This window comes from Herpailurus yagouaroundi, unplaced genomic scaffold, assembly GCF_014898765.1.
Source record: "Herpailurus yagouaroundi ecotype Mexico unplaced genomic scaffold, PumYag 197, whole genome shotgun sequence".
NCBI lineage: Eukaryota > Metazoa > Chordata > Mammalia > Carnivora > Felidae > Herpailurus > Herpailurus yagouaroundi.
The window spans coordinates 19,465,795-19,488,080 of NW_024412428.1; the positions used below are offsets into that span (position 1 = coordinate 19,465,795).

Sequence of the window (22,286 nt, forward strand, 5' to 3'; positions counted from 1 at the left end):
ACAAATTTTTTTTTTCAACGTTTATTTATTTTTTGGGGGACAGAGAGAGACAGAGCATGAACGGGGGAGGGGCAGAGAGAGAGGGAGACACAGAATCGGAAACAGGCTCCAGGCTCTGAGCCATCAGCCCAGAGCCTGACGCGGGGCTCGAACTCACGGACCCCGAGATCGTGACCTGGCTGAAGTCGGACGCTTAACCGACTGCGCCACCCAGGCGCCGCAAATGTTTTTAAGTTAGTAATGATCTCTCCTCAGTTGTATCTCACCAGCTATGATCACCACGGTGCAAACCCACCATTATAATTTGGTCAGACCTCCTCTGCATCCCTTCACTGAATAAAGTGTCCACCTTTCGCTCTTCCTTTTTGACGGCCCACACAAGTTGTCTGAAACCTGGGTATGCTTCCTGCTCCCACTCCATCTTCTCTTAACTGCTTCATCTGAATGCATTTAATGACTGCGAGCAGGCTTACAACATGGCCGTCGTCGTCAAGAAACATCTTCAGACACATAATGGATTCCAGACCGCATATTTTTAAATGCAGAAGCCTCAGGTATTTAAGAACGTATTTGTACATCCTCTTACCCACTCCAATTAATATAAAATGAAGGGCTTGAGTGAATTTGTAATAGCAGCAGCCAACATTGAGAGCTTACCATATGCCAAGCACGTCATATATTTTAACTTGTTTAACCCTTACAACAAAATTCTGTGAGGCAGGTATTAGTATGCCCGTTTTACAGGTGGGCAACTGAGTCTTAGGCCACTTAACTGACATGGCTGTGGTCATTCAGCCAGAAATTCGATTTGAGCTCCAGCTGTGTGGCTCCACAGCCCACACAGAACCCCTAGACTCCTCTGCCTCTGTACTTCTTCACAACACGTCATTTACTTGTAATTGATGGGTCCCTTGGGTTTCTCAAGGGTGAGCGCCATTGGCATTTCATGGTTGTTCAGTGCCAAACTTAGCAGGATGTTTCATATTCCTAGCTCCTGGCACTGAATGTCAGTAGTTCCCTGCTGCACATCTCCCTTCTGTCCCTGAGAAACCAAAAGTGCCCTTGTACATTAACAAAAACTTCCCAGTTAACAGTCTCCACTTGAGAATTATCAACTGAATTTAAAATAAAAATAAATAAATACATACATTCTCTCTCTCTCTCTCTCTCCCCCCGCCATCTATCTATCTCATCACCACTTTTCTAAAAGTTTCATGAGTTTTATAAGTTTGTAACTTTAAAAAACTTTTATAGCTTTAGAGGCACCTGGGTGGCTCAGCCCGTTGAGTGACCGACTTCAGTTTGGGTCATGATCTCAACGGTTCGGTTCGTGAGATCGAGCCCCACGTTGGGCTTGCTGCTGTCAGTGCAGAGCCCGCTTTGGATCCTCTGCTTCCCTCTCTCTGCCCATCCCCCTCATGTTCTCCCTCTCCCTCTCTTACTCTCTCTCTCTCAAAAATAAATAAGCATTAAAAAAAAAAACTTTCGTAACTTTAAAAATACACCAACACACAGGATCAGGTTATGAAAATTAGGTGATTTTTACAGGGGTTTGCGATGCTCTCGTTATTCATGAATAAACCATTTTGAGCCTGAAGGATCTTGGATAGTTTGACATTCATCATTAAGTGAGATAAACTCTACCGTTTACCCATTTGCCTGGCAAACTTTTTTTTTACAGTGCAAAGGTAAACTTGAGTTCGGCCTGGGCCAAATCTCAAAGTCATGCGTCTGAAAGTCATGATCGCCCCCCCACCCACCCATGTTTATTTTTGGCTATCAAACTTCAGACTGTGAGGCAAATGCCTGTTGCCCTTTTATCAGAGCCAACACTTCCTCAAGGAGACTGTAACAAGTAAAAATATTGAGTAGAGTAAAAAAGAATGTTGGGGTTTTGTTATTTTCTAAGCTGTGCTCGTCCGCATTATGAGACTTTGCACAACTGGAGCTAAGTCTCCAAGGTCACCACACGATGCAACCACATTACAAGGCTGAAATGTGGACTTTCAACTCCATTTTTAAATGACTGCTTTCTTTCCTAAGGATGTTGTAACAAGGCTCTGAGCTAGGTAGGAGGAGGCATACATTTACTTAAAAAGGAAAAAGGGTCAATTATAAGATGTAGCCTAAAATAGATACATTTAGGAGCTCCCCCACCCTTTCTTGGTTCACTTACTAAGACAGCCCACCAGTTTTAAACAAAATATTTTATCACCTTAGGTATTGTCAACAACAGATAACAGTGTTCGGTTTTGTTCTGACCCTCTTTCGCCTATTCCGTATCTGTTTTGCAACATGCCGGCAGAGCTGGATCAACATAGTAAATGAGATACTTTGATGTCCCCGAGGGCTTAAAATTTAGGCCTTTTATTATTAGAAGTGTTTAATGATGATGTAGAGGTTTAAAATAAGAATTTCCCTTTGACAGCTATGAAATGACAGACAAACCTACATACTCTGGTATGGCCAAGTGTTGAAATACACATTAAAATTCAGATAAAATGAAAGCAACTCACAAAAAATGGTTTAGTAGTTTCTTGAAACCTGGTTTATTGACATCGCCTTGAAATATGTTTATACCTGAGAAAATAAGGCAGGGCATACTTTAAAACACAGTTTATTCATAATGTGAGTATACATTTTTACTTCATTAAAAAAACAAAAATCTACCATGCCAGCCATTTTTACTTAACTTTGGCCATTTCCTTGAGAGAGGGCTGGAGGTGGTTAAGAGGAACAGGGCATTGCTAGCACTTTCCAGGCCCTTTTTGTGAAGGAATATGGCCACCTTCAGTAACTAGAGTTCCTGGTGGCTTTGCTGCAGTGGGAGTTTGCTCAGCTTGACCTGCGGAAGGGAGCAAACTATCAGATCTGAGCAGCTAATAGGTTTGAGAATTCTTTATGAAAGTGAAAATGGTACTCCTTAAAAGGAGTAAAAGGATTTTGTTGGATGCATTAGTGAGAAAAATGAAGGGCACTTGAACTTCATTTTTTTTTATCTGTAAAGATCCAATGGATTAAAGAGAGATGTGCTTTTGACTTGAATTCTTTTCAGAAGAGATAGAAAATATCTTTCCAATGTTGATATTGTTATGCCTAAACAAATTCTCCTTCACAGCTGAGATTGGCTTCCAGCAGTGAGAATATTGCCAATGGAGCGATAATGTTGGAGCACGAGCCATAGGCCAGAGCGGGACATGTGCTACCTTGGAGTTGGGGTGAGGGTTCCAGCATGGAACTGGAAGAGGTGCAATTAGGCTAGATGAAATAATTTTTTAAAAAGTTTATTTATTTATTTTGAGAGAGAGAGAGAGAGAGAGAGCACGCGTGGGAGCGTGAGTGGGGTAGGGGCAGAGATGGGGAGAGAATCACAGCTCTGTGCCGTCCATCTCACAAGCTGTGAGATCATGACCTGAGCTGAGGTCAAGAGTCAGACGCTTAACCAACTAAGCCACACAGGCGCCCCTGGATGAAATAATTTAAAGAAGAGAAAGACTTGCATACTACAGGCTTAACTATATGTGATGGGATAAATTCAAGCAAAGGGAAAAGTAAGCAAGAAAAAGGCAAAAGAAAAAACCATGTACATGCTCCCTGGCAGAACTATGGTAGTTAAAAACTGCAATTTGCAGATATATGTACGTATACACACGGACATATACATATATAAAGTTAGGTGCATAACTGAGTTAAGTATTTTGGTAATTACAGACGAAAAAAGGGCAAACTTTGTAATCAAGGGGCAGTTTGGGTTCAGATTTTATAAATTCGGCTACATTCATTTAATTATTCATTTCTCTATACTACAATGCTTTTATTTTCTTGGGTTGTACTTTGAAGAGGAACCTTGAGCCAAATACATCTATTTACATCCACAATACATGTATTAACGTCAAAAGTCACAACACTGCTACATGAAAGACAAAGAGGCTAAGTCATATTCACGGGACAATCACGTGTTTAGGGTACAGAGCAGAGGAATCTGATCCACCTTTGAATTGTAGCCCCTCAGTCCCTGTTTGGGACACTTAAGAATCTCTCTGATGTCTCCTTTCCATGTGATTTCCCCTTACTGGAGAATTAGCGTCTCAGAGTTGTTGTAAAGATTGTGAAATGCAAGTATTTGTAAAGCACTAAGCATAATGACTCCTAGATGGACTTTTAAAAAGGCTAGATTCCCTTCCTTTTATTACACACACACACACACACACACACACACCCCTCTAACGTTTAGTTCATTTTAAAGAAAGTTTTTAGGCAATGGTTTATGTGAACTTTTTTTTTTTCCTACTCATTTCAAAACAATTTACATAGTAATAGTCCAGTATAACACAGTAATGGATTGTGCTTGAGCTTTTTGTGTTATCATGGGATTGACCAGTACATACATGATATTTCCTATAGATGAGGCAGATGTTAACTTTAGGTATTTTTATATCTATGAAATTCTGCTAATACTTTTCATGTTAAAAATGGTTAATTTTCTTATAAAATACATATTTTTCTTTTTTTTTTCTTCTTGTTGCTTCACAAAATGAAGTACCTCACATAAAACTTCTGGTATTGCCAGTCTAATGGCAGTGCTTATTACAAACTAGAAATTCTTACAACTGAAGTCAGAAACCCAGTGATTCCCACAGATACATCTTTTGAAGGTCAAGGTCTTTACTTAACAATGAATATATGAATAATACGAATGGATATTTGTGGTAGATTTAATGGTTCAATAGATATTTTCTCAACCTATCACTAATTTGAACATGATTTGGTTATGATAAAAACTACTTTCTCTCTCTCTCTCTCTTTTTTTTTTTTTAATTTTTTTTCAACGTTTTTTATTTATTTTTGGGACAGAGAGAGACAAAGCATGAACGGGGGAGGGGCAGAGAGAGAGGGAGACACAGAATCAGAAACAGGCTCCAGGCTCCGAGCCATCAGCCCAGAGCCCGACGCGGGGCTCGAACTCACGGACCGCGAGATCGTGACCTGGCTGAAGTCGGACGCTTAACCGACTGCGCCACCCAGGCGCCCCTCTCTCTCTCTTTTTAAGTAGGCTCCATGCCCAATGTGGGGCTTGAACTCACACCCTGAGTTCAAGAGTCGCATTCTCTGTCTACCAACAGAGCCAGACAGGCGCCCCATGATATAAAGTTCTTTTAATGATAATTAAATACAATAAATATTTTCCAGCTCAGAGAGGAAGTGTCATTTGCATTTCAGATTTTTGAGACTATTGACAATTATCCAGAATGATGATCTGGTTACTCAAATGAATTGTTTTTTTTTTTTTAACGTTTATTTATTTTTGAGACAGAGAGAGACACAGCATGAACGGGGGAGGGGCAGAGAGAGAGGGAGACACAGAATCGGAAGCAGGCCCCAGGCTCTGAGCCATCAGCCCAGAGCCCGACGCGGGGCTCGAACTCGCGGACCGTGAGATCGTGACCTGAGCTGAAGTCGGATGCTTAACCGACTGAGCCACGCAGGCGCCCCTCAAATGAATTTTTAAAAGTTGCCATACCAATATTTTAGTGCCAAATGGAAGTTTAGTAAAAATTTGTTTTTCTACTAAAACTTATTTTATTACCACACTAGATTCTTTACACGTATAAAACCCTTCTTTGTAATTACTACGGAAGAAATCTGGAGGCGTCACCGCTGGTTTCATTTTTTTCAGAGTAAGAGCTACCAATTTTTCAGCGTCTACCGAGGGCCAAGCGTATGCCAAGCACCACACTTACCTTCTTCTTAATCTTGGCAACAGTCCTGCAGTGATAAAGACTCCTGGTTGCCCTCCCAACACACAGTGCAGCCACTATGCAGATAAAGGGGCCAAGTAACACAGCTGGCCAATCAGATCGACGAGGAAATTATTAAGTGTGGTGCCAGAAAATCTCTTTTCAAAGCAAGTCCAGATCAGCTGATGTGCTTTCTTTTCTTCTTCCATTTCTTCTGCCAATGCAAACCTACAATATTTGAGGTGAAACAGCTAACTGCCAGGTAACAAGAATGCATTAAGATGGGCTGGACAAGAAAATAGAGAACGCCTCACGTTCTTAATGACGTTCTAAAACTTAGAGTGGACAAATGAGGCCCGCCTGGACTGTCTTCCACTGGTATATGTGATAAAAATAACCCTTGTTTTTCAGGTTTCTTATTTATGGATGAATGCAATTCTCAACCAATTCACCTGCAAAGAAAACATTGACCTTTCCGTGTCTGAGAGGAGGCAACCAAGCTGGTAGAAAATAGGATAATAATTGGATGCTCGGGCATCAGAATCATTAATGATCTGATTTCAAAAGTGCTTTGAGAACTTTGGATTAAAAGTGCTGCATAGCATAGGGGAGATACAAACATTTCCCTTAATTTTAATAAATTTTTTACCTTGGACAAGTGTCTTTGACCCTAGTCCTCAGTGTACTTATCTTTAATACAAGAAAATTGTGCCCGATTATGTCTAAGACTCCTTAAAGACAGAACTATTAAAATGCTGTACATATTAGCCTATAAAAAGGCAACAGCAACAATCTGGCCCTCAAAAGCATGATTCCGGGCAGTCTTATGAATGCTAGTGAGCTATTAGTGTTCACAATGCAAAAACTGAACACATAAGAGTCATGCTATCCCTAAGATTTAGAGGAATAGCCTAATCAAACAGGTAGCATTATACTCTGTACGGAGGTTTCACAGAAAAGTACCGAATGGAGTCACTAAAAGAACATGGACTCCCATCTTGAATTTTGCTTTTCTAGACAGATTGTGCTTTTTTAGAAAGAAGGAACGAAAGTGCTCTACAAGTACAATACAGATAGAGTAAAAGCATTCTCATCCAACACCGGTACTGTTGGTGAATTGAAAAAGTACAGAAAAGGGGCACCTGGGTGGCTCAGTCGGTCGAGCATCCGACTTCGGCTCAGGTCATGATTTCTCAGTCTCTGAGTACGAGCCCCGCGTCGGGCTCTGTGCTGACAGCTCAGAGCCTGGAGCCTGCTTCTGATTCTGGGTCTCCCTCTCTCTCTGCCCCTCTCCCGCTCACACTCTGTCTCTCTCTCTCAAAAATAAATAAACATTAAAAAATTTTTTTAGGGGCGCCTGGGTGGCGCAGTCGGTTAAGCGTCCGACTTCAACCAGGTCACGATCTCACGGTCCGTGAGTTCGAGCCCCGCGTCGGGCTCTGGGCTGATGGCTCAGAGCCTGGAGCCTGTTTCCGATTCTGAGTCTCCCTCTCTCTCTGCCCCTCGCCCGTTCATGCTCTGTCTCTCTCTGTCCCAAAAATAAATAAACGTTGAAAAAAAAATTAAAAAAAAAAAATTTTTTTTAAAGAAAAAGCACAGAAACGAAAAACGATGCTACATACCTTCAACTTTTAATTTTAACCTGAACTACATTTCATTTGTCAATCTTTTGAAATGCAAAATATTTGTAGATTTTTACGTTTTCTGGGCTTTTGTAGTTTCCTTGCTTGCATCCCATTTGATAGCAATTTCTTCAGTGACTTGTTTACATTCCATTGGTTTATACAATATCGAATTAATTAACAGGATTATAACGACAAGTTCAACTGGTATATAGGGACTTGAGGGAAGAAGCCTGGAGCTTGCAGGGAGAGTGGAAGTTCACAATTATATTAAAGGGAATTCTACTACTTTTGAGTATATACCATACTGTGGGCATGTTTTAAAGAGGGAACAAGGGGCATCATTTAATCTGGCAAATTAAGTGGATGTCATGAGAGCTCCTATGTGCCCATCAGCAATGATAGATACTGCATAATAACAGGTTAAGATATTTTACTCACCGTTTTAGAACATGGGTCTGTGGAGGCTAGTGAACTAAATATTAAAATGACATTCTCACTAATATCCTAGAAGCTCTCACCCCTTTAACCTTTCCATCTTCTTCCTAGGAGCAAATTCTTCCCTTGTAAGAGATTTTGTTGATGGGTCTCCGTGTTGTTTTCCTCTGTGCCCGAGTCTCCACCTTGGTTTCACGCCAGGTGTCCCGGTTCTTCATCTTCGCAGGGAGTGGAGCTCCGTCCCCAAGCACCAATTCCCACCGAGGGGTCAACGATAACTCCTTCCGGACTTTCCCGGAATTATGCCTCTGAAATCAGATCCAGGTTCTCGTGCTCTTCTGCTTTGTGACTTTGAACTATGTTCATTAATATTACTTGGTCTCCTGATTCCTTTTCTGAAAAAGTAATAACACTTAGCTGGCAGGTTTGTTAGAAGATTAAATGATTGTGGGGAGCTCTAGGAGAGTGCCCGGCACAAGCAGGCAATGAATTGTTTGTTTTCTTCCCATTTCCTCGACGCCAGGAACGTTTGGTCTTTACCTATTCGCATCACTCTCCTGACTCTAAGCTCTGACCTCTTACAGGAATGTTGGTTGAATTTTTCCGAGCTTGATCACCTGCCTGTCAGAATCTTTGCCCACTGAGAGTCCAGATGATCTGCTTGGTTGTCCATACTGTTCCCTATTTTTTAAGGGTATTTTTTTTTAAGTTTATTTATTTTGAGAGAGAGTGCGTATGAGAGTGCATGCACTGGAGGGGCAGAGAGACAGGGAGAGAAGAGAGAATCCCAAGGAGAGCGGAGCCTGGTGCAGGGCTTGAACTCAGGAACACTGGGATCATGACCTGAGCCGAAATCAAGAGTCCAATGCTTAACCGACTAAGCCACCCAGGCGCCCCATTCCATACGGTCCCCTATTAGCACTAAAGGGATTTCCCTGGAGCATTCAGCTTAGCCCTGGGTGTCACTGGTCAGAGTGGGTGGCCATCCGTTTCCCACAATTCGCTCAGCAAACATCCTTTCTGCCTCTGAATTTCTCTGTAATTCTTCTTCTGTCATTTGACATACACACGTTAAACCTTTAGTACTAGGTACTGGCGTGTTAGGCAGGGTTCTCCAGAGAAACAGAACCAAGAGAAACAGGAGAGAAAGAGACACAGAGACAGAGAGAGAGAGAGCATAAAAAATTGGCTCACGTAATTATGGAGGTAGAGGAGTCCTGAGACCAGCAGCTGGCACACTGGAGACCCCGGGGAGCTGATGGCATACTTCCAGTCCTCCACTCAGCAAGCTCAGTACCCAAGAAGAGTCCGTGTTTCGGTGCTGACTCTGACCGAAGGTAGGAAAGGACCAAAGTCCCAGCTGGATGCAGTCAGGCAGGAGGAGTGCCCTTTTACTCATGGGAGGGTAAGTCTCTGTTCAGTCAGGTCTTCCATTGGCTGAAGGCTACCTACTCTAAGGAGGGCCATCTGCTTTACTTAATCTAGCCATTCAGATGTTAACATTATTCAAAACATCCTCACGGACACACCCAGAATAACATTTGACCAAATTTCTGGGCACCCCATGACCCAGTCAAGTTGACACAAAAAATTAACCATGGTACAAGGCACTGTGCTGGGCATGGTTCGTATTCTTGTCATTATTTCTGGTCTCAGAGAAGTCAGTACCCCTTCTTTCACATCCCAATGTTCCCACCTATGCTCTTGACCCTGTCTTTCCTGATCCTGAGACCCACCACACCTATTTCACACCTTCAGTTTTCCTCTGCTTTTTTGGTCTTTTTTAAAATAATTTTTTAATGTTTATATTTGAGAAAGAGAGAGAGAGAGCACGAGTGGAGGATGGGCAAAGAGATGGAGACAAAATCTGAAGCAGGCTCCAGGTTCTGAGCCTGACGCGGGGCTCGAACCACAAGCTGTGAGATCATGACTTGACCTGAAGCCGGACGCTTAACCCACTGAGCCACCCAGGCATCCCTTTTTTCTGTCCTTTTAAACAAATGTTTGGGTGCCTGGGTGACTCAGTCGGTTAAGTGCCCGACTCTTGCTTTCAGCTCAGGTCATGATCTTGCAAGTTTCGTGGGTTTGAGCCCCACATCAGCTCTGTGCTAATGGCTGACAGCACAGAGCCTGCTTGGGATTCTCCCTGTCTCCCTCGCTCCTTGCCCCTTCCCCGCTCATGCTCTCTCTGTCTCTCTCAAGATAAATCAACCTAAGTAAATGTGTATTTATTTATTTTGAGAGAGTGTGGGGGAGGGCCAGAAACAGAGGGAGAGAGGGAGAATCCCAAGCACGTTCCTTGCTGTTAGCGCAGAGCCCAACGTGGCACTCAGGGCTCACTTTCACAAACTTTGAAATCATGACCTGAGCCAAAATCAAGAGATGCTCAACAGACTGAGCCATCCAGGCGCCCCTCCTCTGCTTTTTACCTAAAAACATGTTTGGGTTTTTCCTTTACCTTAAAATAAAGGTTCTCTTTGGTCCTTTGAGCTACCTACCATCCCATCTCCTTTTTTAGTGCAAAAAGAGTTTATATTTTCTGCCTTCTATTGACTAAAATCCCTAGTGATCTAATTTACCTTATTTCTCCTGTGTCCATATTCCTCTAACAAGACCCTTATAAAAGTCAACAATGGCTTTCTCAAACCTGACAGTTTTTGTTCAGCCTCTACTTTATTTGATATTTCAGTAACTTTTGAAAATGCAGTCTCCTTTCTGAAATTCTCTTTCTCTTTACTTTGGCCAAATTGGTACCTGGTTGTCCATCTTTTTTCCTGCTAAGCGTTTGCTTCTCTTTCTTGGCCTGTCCTCTTAGGTAAATGCTCCTTATAGCATTTTTTAACTTCTTTTTTTGGCATTTATCAAATTCCACTCCCTGTTTTAATTATTTCCATAGTACAGGTTTAAAAGGGAAACGCCTAGGGGCGCCTGGATGGTTCAGGTGGTTAAGCAACCGATTCTTGGTTTCTGCTCAGGTCATGATCTCACGGTTCATGGTTTGTGGGTTCAAGCCCCACATCAGGTTTTGTACTGGCAGTGCAGGAGGGCCTGCTTGGGATTCTGTCTCTCCCCTTCTCTCTCTGCCCCTCCCCTGCTCATGCATTGTCTCAAAATCAATAAACTTAAAAAAATAAAAGGGTAACATCTAGTCCTACCACTTCTTATTCCTCTTCCCTGCTTTTTCTGAAGAGCATTTATAAATATATGATGTAATCTATAATTTACGTATATATTATTTCTCTTTCTCCTTCCGCACCACGAGGGCAGGGATTTGGGACTATTTGTTCACTAATGTATCTCAAAAATCCAGAGCAGTAGGTAGTGTTCAAATAGTAGTTGGTAGTTGTTGAAATATTACAAAGATTTAGGTATAGGGCTGTTTAATGCATCATTATTTATAAAAGTAAAACATCTGGACATAAACAAAATATTTACTAATAAGAGGAAAGTAAGTCATGATATAGCCATGGCATGGGATAGTCTACATTTATTAAAAGTCCTATTTATTTTTTTTTAAATTTTTTTTCAACGTTTTTATTTATTTTTGGGACAGAGAGTGACAGAGCATGAACGGGGGAGGGGCAGAGAGAGAGAGAGAGGGAGACACAGAATCGGAAACAGGCTCCAGGCCCCGAGCCATCAGCCCAGAGCCATCAGCCCAGAGCCATCAGCCCAGAGCCTGACGCGGGGCTCGAACTCACGGACCACGAGATCGTGACCTGGCTGAAGTCGGACGCTTAACCGACTGCGCCACCCAGGCGCCCCTATTAAAAGTCCTATTTAAAAATGATTGCATGAAAAATGCTCACATTATATTAAGTAGAAAAAAAAGCAGACAGGAAGCATATTAAAAAGCATATTAAAGCATATTAAAAAGACCCCAATTTAATATATAAAGGAGATATATACTAAAATGTTATCAGGGGCTCTGTTCAGGTAGTGAGATTAAAGTGATTTTTATTTTTCTATTATTTTCGTATTTGGTACATTTTTGACACATTCTTTTAAATGAAATGTGAAGATAGAAAATTGTAAAGCTTTGAAGAAAAAAGTGCTTTTTCATTCAGTTGCTATATTCTATTCTTCTAACTGGTCTGAACTCACTTCAATTAGAGATACAATTTGCACTTATCTTTTGGCACTGATTGTATTTTGCCTACTATTATATATCTTATTTATTTATTTATTTATTTATTTATTAAAAAAAATTTTTTTTTCAACATTTATTTTTGGGACAGAAAGAGACAAGAGCATGAACGGGGGAGGGGCAGAGAGAGAGGGAGACACAGAATCGGAAACAGGCTCCAGGCTCTGAGCCATCAGCCCAGAGCCTGACGCGGGGCTCGAACTCCCGGACCGTGAGATCGTGACCTGGCTGAAGTCGGACGCTTAACCGACTGCGCCACCCAGGCGCCCCTACTATTATATATCTTTATGTCTACTAGGCTCTATACTTTCTAAAGTCAGAGAGCATATCTTATTTATCATTTTCAATGCCTACAACACCTGTCTACATTCAATAACTGAAAGAAAAGATATTTAAAATGTTTTAATAGCTGGGAATAATACATAGTGTTAGTTGCTTAGGGAAACCATTAAATTATGTAATTCTTAAATATTGCTCCGATGTGCTTCATGACTGCCTTCAAAACACTAAGGTTTAAAGCTATAATAGGACAAGCATTTTAAGGGTTTGGCCTACCTCTCTGTTGCTTTTATTTACATACATATTTTTTAGTTGTTGGTACATTACATGAAAACTTTTGATTCTGGAGTAAATTTGGGCATGCCCATAGACTTCAGGGGCTGACACATTAAGTTAGTTAGGCTAGGTTGGTAAAACAAAGAAAGAATGTTACAAATGGATCCAAAACACATGGCTCAAACACAAGTTTATTTCTTGCTCTTAAGGGTGGGTGTTCTTCCTTGGCAGGCAGGTTTTCTCCACACATTTAGAGTCACAGTGCCTTCCATTTTATGCCTTCCCAGGTTGTACATGGCCACTGGATGCCAGCTGTATTTACTAATCTCTGACTCTGGTACTTAGGTTGTAAGTTCAGTGAAGTCATAGAATTGCCAGATTCAGCAAAATAAAAATACGGGACACCAGTTAAATATGAATTTCAAATAGACAACACATAATTTTTTCCTATATGTTCCAGATAACATTCGTAATTACATGTTCCCATGTAATTTGTAATAATATGTCAAATTACTAAATTTGTAATATCACTAAACAGTTTTGCGTTATCTGAAATTCTGAGTTAATTGTGAGTCCTGGATTTTATCTGGCAACTCTATGAGGGTAGGGATTAGGTCTATCTCATTTAGCACTGAATCCCCAGAATCTAAAACAGTACCTGTTGACCTGAAGACAAGTAAGTGTCTCAATAATATTTCATGAATAATTGAACCTATGTCAGCAAAGAATACGTATCAGAATACTGCTATTAGTAAGAATATAATTAAGTATCAGCAAATCATTATTAATTACACTTGTTATGAATAACAATACTTATTAAGCATCAACAAAGAAAACTAACCAGCAGATAAGACTTTAATATGTATTAGCATTTCAAACCACAAATGTTTTCCTCAACTTCAGTAAAGTAAATGGATAAACTCTGGCTTCCCCTAGAGATCGGCTCAGCTCTCTCGCTCCTTTCTTTCAGGTCTCTGCTCAAATGTCATTTTCTTAATGAGGTCTTTTCTGCTCTCCATATCTAAAACCACAACACTCCTCCCTCTGCATCACTCTTTTCCTTTCCTGCTTTATTCCTCCTCCTTAGCACATGGAGTACACTTGGCATAGGATTACTCATTGACCTTGTTTATTGCCTACCTCTCCCACTAGAATGTAAACTTCATAAGGACAGGCATTTTCCTGTGCTTTATTCACTGCTAAATTCCCAGCTCCCGCACACACTAGAGAGGTATTTGTTGAACAAATGACTGAGAAAACACCATTGGTTATTATTGGAATCTATACTTATAGTTTGATGATATTCACTTTACATGACACAAGATGGATTGAATGTCAAAATAGATGATTCTGCCTGCATCCACTCAGTTCACCAAGTTCTGTCAATTCTAGCACCTCAACGTCTTTTGGACCCTCTCCTTTCTTTCCTGGTGCCACTTCCCCAGGAGTAGTGAGGCAGAAATTGCCTCACCGGTCTCCTTGCCATGGTCTTTCCGTTCTAATCATTCCTTTCCAACTGTTTACTGAAGTCATCTTTCTAAAATGAGAATGTGATTATATCACTCCCTTCCCCCCAAACTTGGTTTCCCTATCAACCAAAGATAAAATTCAAAAGTTCCTAGTTGGACATGAAACCCTCTCAGAGGGTTAATACGTATTAGCATTTCAAACCACAAATGTTTTCCTCAACTTCAGTAAAGTAAATGGATAAACTCTGGCTTCCCCTAGAGATGGGCTCAGCTCTGTCTCTCCTTTCTTTCAGGTCTGGCCTCAATTCCACCACACGTCCACACACATGTCCCATTCCCATATGATTTCTATCTGAGTGCATATCACTTCCTTTGTGAGATCAGCTGCTCTATCCCCAGTGCTCACAGAGCTCTTTGTGTATTCTAACGATGCTTATTTTAAGAGCTACCAGCACTAAATGGTATCTTCCCGATTCTAAAATGTACATTTCTTTCTACTTTAACATCTCTAAAATTGGAAGCCAACTTGCAATAATGGCATCTTACAATGCTGTCACCAGAAGGCAGTTGTGATGTAGCTGTGCATGTGCAAAATTCATGGTTATTCCTGGTGGCAGGCCTAGGCAATTGCAAACCCTAGACATTTCAGTCAACCAACCATTTAGAGAGAGGATATAAATCCTGATTGTGGTCTGAAAACTTTTTCACTGACATCTTCTAGTTGGATCAAGAAAGCATGAGCATCAAAACTTGTAGAATAAAAGCCTATGGTTTGGAAGAAAATACTGAAGACAATAGTGGAGTATTCTTTTATAACATGTTCCATCGTTAAAGCTCCTGGTTGGTAGAATTCAATATATTGTGGAAAAATTCTAATCGATAAAAAAACCATTGTGTCATAGTTTTAATTAGCACCTTTTTTCTTTCAGTGTTCCAAAAATAATGGCATTTCTTAGAACCCGTGGTGTCTCAGAATTGGTGAAATATGGTATGTAACCTTGCATTTTCAAACCAATCCTCTTAAGACAGGTCTTATTATCATGCTTGGTGTTTGCTGACTTATCATAATAGTGCAGTCTCATTATGCTGGTCTGTCTTCTTTCCATTAGATTACAAACTCTATGACCTACCATAGTGCTTGTCACATAGTAGGGATGCAATTAACATTAATTGAAAGAATTGCAGCAATGGTCATGCCCTTTAGCTGGAGAAACTGCTCCGCTGTGATTCTAATTCTCAATTTGGTTGTGTCTATTTCCAGGACTGATCTTGAATCCTCTGAGCCATCAACTGTTACTGTGAAATACTGCTTGTTGGAAAGGTTTAATTTCCTCTTCAGAAGTAGTCCCTTAGTAGCATTTTTTCCCTTGAGGATTGATTAGGATGACCAAAATTAAATCTCTTTATATATGTAATATCCAAATACATTCTGCTGTCTAGTTTCACATCTCAATTTTTATGCTTATTACTTCTTGGTTTTGCGTGTGTGTGTGTGTTCTTTTCTTTTTTTTTTTTAATGTTCTCAACCTGTCAACATCATTGACTACTGTGATCTCAGAGTAAAGCAGAGAGCTGAGAAAATGGTAAGACAGCCAAAACAAACTTTGTTAGGTTACATATGAGGAACATTGGGTTCATCTGATTACTCTGGTCAGATGGCACATCCAGATACCGTAAGCCAAGTCCTTGGCACATAATTATTTTTAAACTGTGTTATCCTGCTTAATTGGCTTAAAATAATTTAGCAGGGTGCTGGTTGGCTCCTACAAATGAATCTAATTCATCAGTTCTTAATTGTTAAAATAGCCCTATTTCGACAATTTAGGCTATTGTTGAAGCCAGAGTCACCACTCCTTCAGAGGCTTTCATATAATTTATTCATTCCCTTTTAAATTGGAGCCCTAGCATTAGGCAGCATTCCTTTAAAAAACAACAACAAAGAGCAAATTTTCTCCCACATACCTCTTCTGACCAATGTCCTCCCAGAGAAACCTTCCCTAATCCCCGAGACTGCAACAGCACAGGATTTAGCGCACATACTCCCAACTCATTCTCCCTCTAGCATTGCAAGAGCTCACCGTTTTTTCACTTGAGTCTGATGAAATAGTTGGCTTACATTTAGGGGCCATGTTTTAGATAAATAAGCCTGCATAAAACCAGAATTGTTCTAGAATCACAGAGATTGGAAAGCTCTGGTACTATTTAGTTTTCTTTTTATTTTTTGTCAAACATGGTTGAATTCCTGAAATTTAAATAAGCATATGATACGAATCCACAGTTATCTATACTAGTGTCACATTTATAGTTTTTTTCCCCCTTTACTTTGCAGATTTATTTAAGAACTTCTTTTAAGAAATGTAATAATAACTCTAAGGGTTTGTGAATTTTTAAAGTTATTTAGTGTGTACTACTAGATGTAGACATATACATTATTTTTATACTTTAAGCATATAGTTCTTAATCAGTATTTATGAGATTCACCTAAAGAGTTTTATTAAAAATGAGATGACCAGGGCCCATCCCAATTCTACTGAATCACTTGCCTCTGGGTATGGGGATTTGGTGCATTTTTAACTCTGTGGGCAATGCTGATGTGCATTTCCTGGCCCCAAACCACTGCTTTAAGCCATCATCAACCAATAGCTTAATTGTCAACCAGAGTCACTAAGAATAAACTTGGCCTATTTCACAATTCTGTCTAGGGACCACTCGTCAATGCTTCCTGGTTTCTGATTGCCTCTTGATTTGCTGCCTATATATGTCCTGATTTCTTTCTTGTTCTGCCTCTGGCCTTGCCTTCTAGCACTTCTGGGCTTCTGAACTGGAAACCTGGTCTTTGATCTCAGAAGCCATCATAAGCACAGGTTCTGGTTCTATGCTCTAGGTTGGCTCTTTGGACTTGGCTCTCCTGATCTTTGCATCTAACACTGTCTCTACCATACATCTCCATTTATGACAATCTGCCAACTCCACTGAGTCAGGGAAGAAAGAGCCATGATGTCTCCATAGGAAATGATTTCAAATAACTATAACAGGGAAAGTCATTATTAATGCATGCTCATGTACTTCAGTAGTTGAGTTTGATTTCCTTCAAACACTGCTTTGTACTTAGTACCCCAACTAAGAACTGTAATTTATATGGAAAAAAAAAATCCTTAGTCTGGAATAAAGGCCCTCTACTGTCTAGATCTGACCTACCTTTCTGGATCTTAATACTATTCTTCACATACCTAGTGCTCCAGCTCAGCTGAACTACACTGTTCCCCAGGAAGCCCCTGGCACTGCTGTTAGCTTCCTTTCTTCGCTACATTTTCAATGTCCAAAAGGACTTTTTCATCAGCAGCTGCCTCTTGCTTTACCCACATATTCAAATCCTACCAATTCTTTGAAGCAGTGTTTCTCAAACCTGAGTAATGCAAAGGAAATTCCTGTCATTCTAGAGAATACATATTAGGATAGGCTGGTCCATGGACCAGCTTAAAAAGCACTGGTACAGTAAACAGAAGGCCAATTCTATGAAAATCTTTCATTTGCAAATTATCACTTTGAAAGAAAAATGTTGTCTTTACAACTGGTGTAACAATTTGTATGTTGTCATTAAAATGAAAACACACATTTTAAAGTCTCAAAGAACTCTTGATTTTTTATCTCCAGATCTAGGATCTCAGAGAAACGTGGCTTTCAGGAACATCTTAAATATACTGGCCCTGGAAAATGTTCATCACCCAAGGGTAATACATTTTTCTCTTTTCTGAATTATTTAGCATCTAATCACTCTCTGCCTTGTAGTAGCTAATAATATGTATGTAGTATTTTTCTAAAAAAAACCATAAGCTCTTTGAAGGCAGGGTCCACATTTTAATCATTTTAAAACTCCACTGGTCCTCAGCAAATATTGGATGTAAGACCTGTATTCCATCTTATTTTGTAGTCCAAATCTCTTAAAAATCTCTCTCTTCTGTCGTACATACTCACAGAACAGCGTATGACTGAAACAGCCCTACTATAAATTCATAAGAAGTTCAGAGGTTGTCCTAAGTATTAGGAAAAAGTCCAAGTTATGAAACTCAAGATTTTAAAAAAGTGCTACAAAACCGGTCTCTTTTGTGTTGAGACTGATAGGAACAATTTCATTAAATGAACAGCAGGCAAATAAGAATTTCAGGATAAAAAAATCGAACTGCAAGACTACCAGGAGAGGCCCTAAAGACATCTACATAGTCTTTATAAGGGTTGTGTGTCTCTTACACACAGGCACGGTCTTCAGTTTTTCAACTAGTATATTTGAGTGAACAGTGTTCCTCGGACATTGAGGAAAGGATTCATTACTTCGGGCAGGGTGAATAGGGGTTTCGTTTAACCAAGAACGACTTCCCGCATACATTATTCGGAACCAGTCTTAGACACAGCATGCAGTGAAAGGGAAGAGCATTGGCAGGATTATGAGGAACCCACTCTGTCACCTAGGCAAGCTGAAATCAGTTTTTCCATTTAAAAACGAGTTCTTGGTCTACGGTTTTCTAAGGTCCCTTTTAACTCTGAAATTGACGTTCCTTGGTCCTAAGAAAACTCGGCTTGACAGAGGTTATTTGGTAGAATCGTTTTTCCCCCCCGAGAATAAAAAGCGCAACAAACTGTTTATCGATATTTGAGTCTTTCCCCATGTCCTTTAAAGGGCTGAGTTAGGAAAACAGAAGGTTAGTCCTCTTTTTGTTGGGTCCTCCACCGAGAGCTCCTGGTGTTCTCCGGGTCCAGCCCTCACCCTAGGTCGCTCCCCAAGGCCGAGCGAGACTGCGGGCGAAGCTGGCCTCACATCCCCACTCCCCGCCGGGAGCGGTGGGACTGGCGGAGATTAGTCCCAGGTCATAAACAACCTCTCACTTCCCCTCCCCCGCCCCGGGCCCGCCCGCGCAGGGGCCGGCCCTCCCAGGCCCAAGGAACCTCCTCCGGCGACCGCAGGCCCCGGAGCTCTCCTCGCAGGGAAGACCGCGCGGGCCGGCCCCCTTCTAAGCGGGTATTTGATTACTTTGCTCATCCCCCTCCTCACTTGCCCCCGGGGGAAGGGGTTTGATACAGCAACCTCGCAAGGGGAGGTGAGGCCAGCCTCCATTTCCCTTCCTCCGACCCCTATCACCTCCAACAGCCAAGGAGAGGCCAGCGGCACTGACGCGCAGACTCACATCCGCGGCCGCCCCGCGCGCGCCGCCGCGACCCCCTCCCCCACGCCACGGTCTTTCCGCGGTCGGTCCCCGCCCCTTCCCGGAGCCCGCCTCCGCGTCTGCTGGCCCGCCTGCTCGTCCCTTGCGCTCGCTCTCGCGCGCACCCGATGCCCCGCCTCCGCGCGTGCTCAATAACTGTTCCCGGAGCCGGCCTACAAGCTTCCCCCGCCCCTGAGCTGTTTGAATATGCTAATGAGAAGTATGGGATTAGCCAATAGGATAACGGGGCGGTGCGTCACGTGGCTCGAGGACGTGTCAAGGGGCGGAGCCTCTGCAGACCCTGCCCGAGTTAAAACCGGAGTGTGAGAGAGAAAAGCGCTTCAGTAGCGAGAGGGGCTGAGAAAGTGGTGACACCGCCGGGGTGCGGAGGGAGTCCCTGAAACTTCTCCCAACAGCCCCAGGGCCAATCTCCCCTCAGCCCACTCCCCTCTTCGCCAGCTCCCAGGTCCCCACTCCCTGCACCGGGGGTGGGGTGGGGAGCCAGGCCCGTCTCCCGCTGGGACACACACAGGGGCCGGGAGCGGGGACGGGACCCCCGAGGCGGGGGGGACGGACGGACCGACCGACAGACAGACGGCCGGGCGCCCGCCCCAGCGGGCAGGCAGGCAGGAGGAGGCGGAGGCGGGGGTACGACGGGGAGGACTGGGTCTGGGGAGTTTCCTCTCAACTATCGGGGGAGAAACTCCCCGCAGCCGGAGGAAAGACCCAGACGGTGTTTTCCTCCCGGGGGCCGCGCTCCCCCGCCCCGCGTAGCGGCGGTCGCCGCCGCCGCCACCGGCGCCTCCACCTCTACCATCTCCTCTTTCTCCACCTCGGGCCCCGGTGTCCCCGGCCAGCACTATGCCCATCTTACTGTTCCTGATAGACACGTCTGCCTCTATGAACCAGCGCAGCCATCTGGGCACCACCTACCTGGACACGGCCAAAGGCGCGGTAGAGACCTTCATGAAGGTACCGACTGACCGAGCCCGGGCGGCGACCCGGGCCCGGCGACCCACGGGCGGCAGGGGTGGGGGGGAGGGTGGCCGGGGGCGGCGAGGCGGAGGTGTCGGGGACCTGACTGCGGGAGCTGCCGGGCTCGGGGACCCCCTCCCCCACCGCGCGGGCGGGCGGGCGGGCGCTGCGAGCCGGGCTCGGCCCAGGCCCGGGCTCCAGGCGGTGTGTGGGGGCCGATCTGTGTGTGGGGGGCGGTGTGGAGGGGTGGCCGCTGCGTGTGCGGTACTGTGGGGGGGGGGGGGGAGGGCGGCGGGGCCGCTCGGCGCCCCTTCGCATCGTAACCTCGCTTCTGTGCTTCCCTCTCGCCCGCCCTGTTCCTTCTCCTGTCCCCCACCCGCTCTCCCGCAGCTCCGTGCCCGGGACCCTGCCAGCAGAGGAGACAGGTATATGCTGGTCACTTTCGAAGAGCCGCCCTATGCTATCAAGGTAACAGCCCTCGCCCTCCCCCTTCCCTTCCCTGTTCCTTCCTCGCTCGCCCTCCCCGCCCCCCCATTCACCCTTCATTATGCTCCCCTCCCCCACCCGCTGTGCTCCAGGCGCTGAGGTCTTTTCCCCTGCGGGCTCCCACCCCCTCCCCCGCTCCGGAGCGTCCTGGCGCGGCGCGGAGTCGCTGGGCCACCGCCGTCCCCTCCCCAGCCCGGCCCGGCGGTGGCGGCGGCGGCGGCGGCGGCGGCGCTGCGATCAACATGGCCGACATTTCCCCTCCGCGGCGTGAGCGGCAGCAATGAACTGTGGGGGATATTTATTCAAGTTAGCCCCAGTGACAGCCGGGCCCGGCCGCGCCGAGCCCGGGTTTGCATTAAAGGGGACTCGGCCCGGGGCTCGGCCGCGCTCGCCCTGGTTGGCGAGCGAGCCGGGTGGGGGGCTGCGGAGCTTGGTGTTCAGATTCTTCCTCACAGGGCCGCGGGCCAGTGGGACAGCTGCAGGTTAACTTCAGAAGTCCTGCCCACTTCTGCTTTCCACCAGTACCTTTTGCATGCCCAAATCTTGGGTAGTAGGTTCGGGAGTAAATTTCCCAGGGAAGTTATAAAGTATTAAGGCTGTTAGCCACCAAAAGCTGTAGAGCAAGCAGGTTTATCCTTGGCCACCTTTGAAGAGAGTTTCCTTGGCAGTGATACGGTATTAACACGTTAATCTAACCATACTGTAAAGTGAAGCAAAGCAGCTCCTTGGCGAACGGCATATTGTAACGGCCGCCCATGTGTACATGGCTTTAAAGGATGAAAAAAAAATTCTTACATTTTCTTTACAGGCCGGATGGAAAGAAAACCATGCAACGTTTATGAATGAACTGAAAAACCTTCAGGCTGAAGGACTTACGACTCTTGGCCAATCCCTAAGGACAGCTTTTGATTTATTAAATTTAAATAGATTAGTAACTGGCATAGACAACTATGGGCAGGTAGGTTGAATATTAAGGTGGAAAAACAGTTGATTTTTCTTTTTGTGGAGAAACACTGTCAAGTCCAAAACCTATATAACATGAAATACAAGTATGAAGCATTTCAGATTAAAGTACGATATGCACATAATACAAAAGTGAAACTGACCATATTTTACTGGCTTTAAAGCCCTCATTTTTTTTTTCTTAAAATGTATTTGTATTCAGAATTAGAGTCTGAATTTTTGTGCTGTAGCATTGACATGAATTTGGTTTTAATCCCTTGAAGTTCACTCAGGTTATAAAAGGGGAAAACTTTCTGCCTCACCACGCTCAGTTTCTGTGATAATCTACCCACAGGCAATTGTGCAACTCCTGCAGTGACTTCTGGACACTAGTTGACTAGTGGTTTTCATTTTTTTATTAGTAAAAACATCAGAGGAATTTTTGTTTTTGTCGGGGTTTAATTTAACCATATTTTATAGTTATTCTGAAAGGTAAGATTTTCATTGGCGTGCAGTAACTGAGTACATTAACATTTTTCAGCTGTTGAAGTATCCACAGTAAGCATCTATGCAGGAAGAATTCTGAATTCGCTTCTGAATTAAATCATGGGTCCAGAGGCTGTTATTTTTGAACTCCATGCTTTTGGAAAAGAGGCTTTTTGACTTTTCTTTATGTGGGGGGGGGGGGGGGGGGGGGGGGGGGGGGGGGGGGGGGG

General features: G+C 43.6%; 1 protein-coding gene and 1 long non-coding RNA gene across 3 annotated transcripts in view; both read left to right on the forward strand.

Annotated features, from left to right (window-relative positions):
* The first annotated feature begins 226 nt into the window (after positions 1 to 226).
* Positions 227 to 15,422, forward strand: LOC121012914 (uncharacterized). Of its 2 annotated transcripts, XR_005782399.1 has the most exons (6): positions 227 to 554; positions 5,678 to 5,980; positions 6,150 to 6,241; positions 7,910 to 8,122; positions 14,899 to 14,957; positions 15,231 to 15,422. It is a non-coding gene; the product is annotated as an uncharacterized LOC121012914 (long non-coding RNA). The 2 variants fall into 2 exon arrangements; XR_005782398.1 differs by having other exon boundaries at positions 5,678 to 6,241.
* Positions 15,423 to 19,433: 4,011 nt separating this feature from the next.
* Positions 19,434 to 22,286, forward strand: part of INTS6 (integrator complex subunit 6) — an 88,480-nt gene continuing 85,627 nt past the window's right edge. The window contains exons 1-3 of the mRNA XM_040448340.1: positions 19,434 to 20,139; positions 20,533 to 20,610; positions 21,437 to 21,586. Coding sequence (XP_040304274.1) covers positions 20,029 to 20,139; positions 20,533 to 20,610; positions 21,437 to 21,586 — 339 coding nt within the window. The 5' untranslated portion in view covers positions 19,434 to 20,028. The remainder of the gene's footprint in view (positions 20,140 to 20,532; positions 20,611 to 21,436; positions 21,587 to 22,286) is intronic.